The sequence below is a fragment of the Cervus canadensis genome, chromosome 1 (assembly GCF_019320065.1).
Source record: "Cervus canadensis isolate Bull #8, Minnesota chromosome 1, ASM1932006v1, whole genome shotgun sequence".
Taxonomy (NCBI): domain Eukaryota; kingdom Metazoa; phylum Chordata; class Mammalia; order Artiodactyla; family Cervidae; genus Cervus; species Cervus canadensis.
In genome coordinates, this window is record NC_057386.1 from 55,815,227 (window position 1) to 55,823,922 (window position 8,696).

The following is an 8,696-nucleotide window of genomic DNA, read 5'->3' on the forward strand; positions in this document are numbered from 1 at the left end:
TTCAGGATGACCTCAAACACACAGGTACAGAAAGCTGCCAGAGTCTATCCAATTTTATATTCAATTGTCAACTTGGTTCAATATCTTTTATAATTTCTGAGATTACTTTTACTTAATATTAGAAAGAAAATGCCATAAATATAGAAAAAAATCACATTTTAGATAAAAGACGTGTTAAAATTTTCTGTCAACAGTTTCTATTATGGAGAATAAAAAGAATTGCACAAAATATTCATAAATGATAGGTTTGCTTTGAGTATAATATTCAACACTTTGAATAGCAATTTTGACACTTATTTTAGTAAGCAACACATGCTAGAAACTATGTTTCTGTTATTAGGATGACATTTTAAATCAGTAATCAAATTGAAAAGGAAAAATAATTCTCATTTAACCAACATGCAAATATTTATCTAGGACTATCATACTATTTCATTATGTAGGCTGTTAAGACTTACTGAGATGATCAATAGAATAATAGTATAAACAACTTACTATCACATTAATTTCAAAGGAAAATTTGAAATTTTAAAGCCCTAAGTTCAGTATTTTAAAAGCAGTTTTGTTAAGTATAAGTTCAGGCAGCAAGTCAAAATAAGTGTGTCCACTACAAGAATGAAGACAAGCTACTTTAACTAATAGTAAAGCATAACTTGTAATTGGTATGTCAACTTTTTTGTGTGCAAGTTTCCAAAGAACTGAAAGTATTTACCATCCTTGCTTTAGAAGCATTGACATTTTCTGAACAATATTATTAAAGCATTAATTTACTTTGCAATCTTCTTTGTTAACTACAAGTCACCTGTGTGAACTGTCAGCAACCCTCTTTCAGTAGACCCCAATTAACTTTCTGAGTTTTTTTCATTTATATAATATCTTATTTTCTAATATTCATATTAAATTTTATGCTTTGTGTTTTGAGACCATTTCAAGTACCAGGTATATTCTTAGAAAAAAAAAAATTAACACTAGTGGAAGTATGAATGTGTACTTGTTAAGGGAGAATGGCAACTCAACAGAAAAAATTATGCTAAGACTGATTTGTTAGCAATTGCTTTTTAACTAAAAGAAAATTTTAAGATTTATTCTACAGATATAAGACTCTATGGGAAAAAAATATATAACCATACATGTAAAACTGTGTCTGTATATGTATGTGCATTCACACAAAATAAATAAATTTGTGTACACAGTGGAGAAGTAAATCTACAGGTGAATTGCTCTCAAAAATTTGGGCCATTTGTGCTCAACTTCCAAATCTGTAATAGATAAGCAAAAATAAGATAAAAAGCCAGTAGATGACTCAGTGGTAAAGCATCTGCCTGCCAATGCAGGAGGTGCAGGAGATGCGGGTTCAATTTCTGGGTACAGAAGATACCTTGGAGGAGGAAAAGGCAACCCCCTCCAGTACTCTTGCCTGGAGAATCCTATGGACAGAGGAGACTGGCAGACTACAGTCCATAGGGTCAGAAAGAGTTGAACATGAACATATACATATATACATATATATATATATATATACACACATATATATATATATAGCAAATGTAGCCTTTGTAACTGCTTCCCTACTTAGTTATTTATGTTGACCTGCTGCTCCTCTTTACTTGCTAAACTTAACATAGAATAAAACTCTCTTTAGCTCGGTTGAGATTTACTAGAATTTATTGTAAGAAATATTATTGATATGTAGTTTTTTCTACAATATCATGTATAAAATGCATAAATAATGTTATATGCATATATCAACAAATTATCAAGCTATACTATTAAGGGCACAACAAAATTAAAATTACCAAATACAACAATTTAGGAAGGGGTAAAACAACAAAGACACATCACTTTGCTGACAAAGGTCCATATAGTCAAAGCTATGGTTTTCCCAATTGTTGTGTATGCATGTGAGAGTTGGACCATATAGAAGGTTGAGCACTGCGGAATTGATGCTTTCAAACAGTGTGGTGCTGGAGAAGACTCTTTGAGATTCCCTTGAACAGTAAGGAGGTCAAACCAGTCAATCCTAAAGGAAATCCACCCTGATTATTCATTGGCAGTAGCCATTGGCAGGACTGATGATGAAACGGAAGCTCCAGAACTTTGGCCACCTGATGTTAAGAGCTGACTCATTGGAAAAGACCTTGATGCTGAGATTGAGGGCAGGAGGAGAAGCGGGTGACAGAAGATAAGAGAGTTGGATGGCATCATCAACTCAATGGACATGAGTTTCAGCAAACTCTGGGAGATAGTGAAGGACAGGGAAGCCTGGTGTGCTGCAGTCCATGCGGTCACAAACAGTAGAGCATGGCTGAGCTACTGAACAACAACAACAAACCAAAGGAAGTCAGGACATAAGGGATCAGAGATCTACAGAGATGGAATACAGATTAGCACTGCCTAGGGATAGGAAGTAGGAGGTGGCTCAGAGGTAAAAGAATCCACCTGACAATGCAGGGGACAATGGAGAGGTGGGTCCCTGGGTTGATTCCTTGGTCAGGAAGATTACTTGGAGGTGGAAATGGCAACTCATTCCAGTATTCTTGCCTGGAAAATCTCAGGGACAGAGGGACCTGGAGGGTTATAGTCCATGGAATCTCAAAGAGGCGGCCATGACTGAGCATGCACACATTCCACTGCACAAATAGCCAGTAAGCATATGTAAAGATGTTCAGCATTAGTCATTAGGAGAAACAAAAAATTGAAACCATAATGAGATTTTTTTGCATACACATCAGAAAATATAAAATTAGAGCTTTAAAGCTAACAATACTAAATGTAGGCAAACACAAAATGCTGGTGGTTGTCTAAAACAAGTCCTTTGGAAAACTCCTTGGCTTGACCTATTATGCTGAATATACATATATTATGGATTCAAGAATTTCTTTCCTAGGACTCTTAACATATAAATGTACACCAAAGAACACATATAACAATGTTCATATATCATTATTAATTGCTTAAAGCAGAAATAACTTAATTTTCCTCGAGTAAATTTTATAAAATATGAGCTATTTATGCAATGGAACACTATAGAACAATGTAAAAATGACAAGTCACAGATGATTTTGATTAAAAAAAATAAAACAGAGACACAAAAGTACCTAGTATATGATACTATCCATATTCAAAAAGTACAGTTTTTCTCTAAAGAGGGAAACTTACCTATGATGATTTTGGTCAGAATACACCTTACCTTTGATTAGAAAATGAGTGAAATGATCCAGGAACAAGACATCTGGAACACTGATTATGTTCTGTATCTGGTTAAGTGTGGTGGTCATTTAGGAATATTCACTTTGTAAACATTTGTGGAATTGTATAGTTAAGATTTGTGCACTTTACTGTGTTATACTTCTTTAAAAATAAAATTAAAAAAATTATATTATTGGTATTAGAATGTTGAAACTACTAGCAGACTACTAACTTTTATGTGTAGTAGAGAACAAGGGGAGATGTGAGGGCCATAATAGAATAAGGACAATGACAATAGTAATAATAAGTGATAGTCTTTGGCACTAAAAAAAAAAAAAAATGGGAGAACAGAATGAAAATAAAGCCACCATCTAATCTTTTGAAATAAGTGATAAAATTACCCAGGTTCATATAGAAGGAACTAGCTCAGTGGGGCTAAATTACTTGCCTAAAATCACAGATATCTGTATTATAGAACTGGGATTAGATTCAAAACCAATTCTAAGCTCTTATTCTTAACTGGGATAAGATTCTTAACCCCATCTTTTTCACTGATTACAAAAATACTGATTAAAAACATCTCATTTTGAAGGGAACGCTATTATTTGCTAAAGGATGATAGAGTTCCAAAGTTCTGTTTGGTTGGCTTTACTCATGAAACCGTTCTCCTCAGAACGAGACTTGATCCCATGTGGCCAGACTCAAACTCAGTCAAAACCCACAGTAATGAAACTCAGCTTTTTGATGTCTCATTGCAGAATGAATTCAATGAGAGACAAAGTGATAGGTAAGAAGAGGATTTATTCAGAGAGAAACACACTCCGCAGATAGAGTGTGGGCCATCACAGAGGGCAAGTATGGTGGCCTTGAAATGTGGTGTGGTTAGTTTTAATGGGCTGGATAATTTCATAAGCCAATGAGTGGGAGGATTATTCCAACTATTTTAGGGAAGGGATGGAGATTTACAGGAATTGGGCCACCACCCACTTTTTGGTCTTTTGATGGTGTCTTGGAACTGTCATGGTGTCTCCAGGTGTGTCATTTATCTTGGTGATTGAGGATCAAGGTCCAGTGGAAGTTGACTTGTCTTCAGCCTGTTTGATTCTAATCTGTTTATACTGTGTCCTTGGAGTATATCATTCTTTCAAAAGCTGTGCCCTGCCCCCTTCTCTCCTGTTTCAGCAGAGAGAAAAAAAATATCTCAAGGCCATAATATCAATTAACTACTAAGGGCCGTATGTTTCCAATGATACTGATGAAACCAGGATGAAACCTGATGGCTTCTGCTAGTATATTACCATTCTACTACTGTCACTGGGATTTTCCAGGGAAGAATAGTGGAGTGTGTTGCCATTTCCTTCTCTAGGGGATCGTCCCCACCCAGGGATTGAACCCACATCTCCTGTGTCTCCTCCATTGTAAGTGGATTCCTTACCTGCTGAGCCATCAGGGAAGCCCAATCTCTGGCAGACGTGTTAGTTTTCCTTTTTAACAGTAAGGTCTCTGCAACTTAGTAGGAAAACATTTGAAAAGAATAGGCACATCTGCCAAAGGTAGTAAAGGGATTTGGGCACTAATTTTTTGTGTCTCACGTTTCCCTACTCCACCATTCAATTTCTTAGCAAATAATTCCACTTCTTTTTCTTCAAAAAAGAGTTTGGAACTGCTAGACTTGGAACCAAAAGATCTTTACTATAGCATTCTATAAGTGTTTGGTGAAGGTAAGTGTGCATTAGATTATTCATTATATTTATATTTGCATATTAAATTAGCTGCTGCTTCTTTCTGTGAAAGAATGGACTTTGTGATCCTTGAATCAGGAAAATATTCTCCTTATACAGTTAAACTAGGGCATTGATATTTACCACATTCTTACTACATTCCCTATGCAGTCTTTATGGGAAATGCCCCACTTCAGGACAAAACTTCTCTACTTTTCGGACTTATTCACTACCCTAACTTCCTAACTTAATGGGGCAAAGCTTTTTATAGGAATCACATAAGCACAAAATTTGGTAAGGAGAGTGAGAAGAAAAAAAAAGAAAACAAAACATTAAGACACTATAGTTAGTAACGCAATGCTTTTGCAACACACACACTTCATTTTATCACTCTCAGGAAGCACAGTACTTTGCAACTTCACCTCAAAGATTAAAAATAAAATCTCAATTCTAGGCTCTCATACAAAGCCTCAAAGAAAACCTCTCCCTTTTCCACTCCCACCTCCCCAGTATATCTAGCGCTTAGAAACCATTTGAATCTACATACCAGTGTAGCAGAAAAAGACTCGTGCATAGGCATCATTAGCTTTACTCAATTGTGCACCCCTTGGTGTGTTCCAATTCTAGTCTCTTTTATCTGTAGTGTTTTTCCTTCCTAGCTACAAGTTTAGGGAATCTGGTTTCAACACAACCAGGTTCTTCAACAGCAGGGTTTCTCAACCCCTACTGCTGCTAAGTCGCTTCAGTAGTGTTTGACTCTTAGCGACCCCATGGACTGCAGATCACCAAGCTCCTCCATCCAGGGGATTTTCCAGGCAAGAGTACTTGAGTGGGGTGCCATTGCCTTCTCCTTCTCAGCCCCAGTACTACTGATACTTTCAACAGGATAGTTATTTGTTATATATTTGATTTGATTTGTTATATATTTGATTTTATATGTATAATTTGATAATAATTTCAACAGGATAATTATTTGAAGGCTATTCCATATATTGTAGGATGTTTAACAGCATCTCTGGCCTTCTACTAGTATCATTCTATATTCTAGTGATATTCTAGTACAACCACTCCTCTCATACCCAATTCTGACAAATGAAAATGTTTCCAGACATTGCCAATTGTCCCTAGGGAGTAAAATGGCTCCAGGTCACAAATCACTGTCCTACAGAATAAATTATAGAAATACAGAAGAAAAAGAAAGAGGACATTTCTCATAGCCATATTTAAAGAGGTTTTAAACCTTCCAGGAGGATCTTTCTATCCAGATCATTTAGACAAATTTCTTTTATGAGAAACTTAGAAACTGCAGCACTGTATTCATCATTTCAGATCTGATCTCTCACCATTGACTTCACCATTTCTGCTCTCCTTTTGAAGGTCAGCTTGTAATAATTTCAGTTTCCTTTGAATCTCAGTCAGAATATCTATTTTCTTCTCCAAAATGGACAGTAACTGGGCAATGCAAAAGTCAACATTGCAGTTTACCCCATCAGATGTCTCCTGGATTTTATTATCTGGCCATTGACTTGATTCCTTCCAGGAAATTGTATCCATTAATGGAGAGGATAGTGCTTTGATTTCTTCAGTCTCTTCCTCCTCCTCACTCTGTAGGCAAGGTATACTAATAAATTCTTCCCCCTGAACGGACATTTCTGAATTTCTAATGTGATTTTCCAATACCCTTGGCATTTCACGTTCAGCAGGATAAAGACAACGATGGCAAGGCCTTAAATTTAGAGTTATTTCTTTTACTCTATTTGCATATCTCAAAGTGTTGAGGGTATTTTCGCAAGAGGCCATCCCTGGAGAGATAGTAGCAATCATGCAAGTGGAGGAGTTCTGGCCTATAAAGGAGTCCCGGAGCACCTGTGTGAGCTTGCTGGCTCTGAATGGGGTATGAGACTTGTTCTGACCCAAAGCTCGGATGCATTCTTTGAGTGCCAAGAGACTCTTATTAATCTCTGCTCCTTCCAGCTGTCTTTTCCGGTTGGCCTTGGCAGTATCTGCTCCTCTCTCATTCCCAGCTAAGTCAACAAGGGAAAACTTGCCATGCAGTTTCCCTCGAGACTTTAAAATGATCTGGAACACTGCGTGACTCCTGGAAGAGTGGGCATTGACTGATGTCTGTCCTGAAGTCCGGCAGCTGTTCCCTAGTTCCACGAGGTTCAGCATGTCCTCCACACACCACACCTCCTGCTCCTGCAGCCCGACTACCTGGATTTGTTGGTTGCCATCCTCAAGGACTTGCAGCTTCTTCTTCCAGTTCAACAAGTCATACACCTTTCCCCCATAAATCTCAAAAAACGTCCCATAGACTTTAAGGTCCAGCTTCTCATAAGCGGAAGTTTTGAGTAAGAGGAAAACATCCTGCGCCACCATGGCATAAATGCCTTTAGAACACTCTTGGTCCCTTGCCGAAAAGCCTCCTCCCATAGTGTGCGTTTTCCCGCTGCCTGTCTGTCCATAGGCAAAGCAGGTGGCCATGCCATGGCGGAAGATGGACTCAACCAAAGGCTGGGCAGTAAACTGATAAACCAACTCATTGGAGGCGGTGTCGTCGAAGGCGTGGTCGAAGCAAAAGGTCTGGTTCTCCAGGTAGCGAGTGAGGTCCACCTTCTGCTTGGACTCGTGCACCATGACCACGTTGTCCGAGGGGATGGTGACGATATCTAGGTCCTCCCGGGTGGCCTCCTGCCGGTTGAGAGGCCGCTTCCTCACACAGACGCAGATGCGGCGGCCGGCCCGCGGCTCGGGGCCGGACATCCGGCCGCCGGGCAAGCGCCTGCGGCACTCCTCGATCAGGCGCTGGATCTCATAGTTGGCATTTCCGGTGTTGGCGTCCCGGGCGCGCTGGGCGAGAATCTCGCGCTGCAGCCGTCTGCGCTTCTCGCGCTGCTTCTGCAGTTTCTCAATTTCTCTTAGGCAGGCAGATTTCCGCTGCGTCATCAGGCAAGGGCTGCTGGGAACTCTCACGGCCAGGCTGTCCCCCGAGGGCGTTTCGTTTCTCTGGGGGATCTTCACAGCCCACCGCGCGGCTGTGCGCTGGTCCCCGATGAGGGAAGGGGGCGCCAGAGACCCGGAGCGCGAAGCCCTGCCCTGCGCGGAGGGCCCAGCCGAGGTCAGAGCTGGATTCAGCAGGAATATGGTCTCTAGAGCAACCTTTTTACCTTTTTTGACTCCTTTTTCGGCCCACTCTACCGTGACCCAAGCGTTGTCCCGTTTGACCTCTGTGACCACTGCGAGATGGATTCTCCCGTCGGTGCGCTGGATTGCCACGCTGATGCCCGCTTGGAGTTGTCCGAAGTGCGACTTAACGGGCGTCAAGGACGAGAGGCGCGGGGTGACAGGGAGGAATAACTGGCTGGCCATAGCGTGTGATGGCGGTGTCAGGGCTCGCCCCTGGCCTTGGGGTTGGAGCAGCAGGACCTGAGCCCAGACCAGTCTGAAGCTCCCAGAGTACTGAGTGCGCGCCTAGTTTGCACTTGCCTTTGTGAGCACTAGGCCTTGGCCTGGGGCCATTTGCGTCACAAAGGGATGGGGGAAGAGGCAGCTGAGCCTGGGGCATCTAGTGGAGAGTGCCGGGGGAAAAATCACTTCTCTCATGGTGCTACGTGCAGAAGCAGCTGGAATAGAGAAGTTACCCTCTGCCACGGAGACTATAGCAGTAAGATTTAGGAGTGGAGTGTGTATTCCATGGACATTTGTGCCTACGGTTCAGAAATATCCATTTTCTCCTGCACTCTTGACCTGCAGTCTCAAAGCTAACTGCTTTGCGTTTGAGATCCA

At 40.6% G+C, this 8,696-nt stretch overlaps 1 protein-coding gene across 1 annotated transcript; it reads right to left on the bottom strand.

The window, feature by feature from the left end:
• Positions 1–6,121: 6,121 nt before the first annotated feature.
• KIF2B (kinesin family member 2B) lies at positions 6,122–8,350 on the bottom strand. The gene has a single exon (XM_043484326.1). The coding sequence runs from the start codon at positions 8,277–8,279 to the stop codon at positions 6,231–6,233; it is 2,049 nt and encodes a 682-aa protein (XP_043340261.1). The 5' UTR covers positions 8,280–8,350; the 3' UTR covers positions 6,122–6,230.
• Between the last annotated feature and the right edge of the window lie 346 nt (positions 8,351–8,696).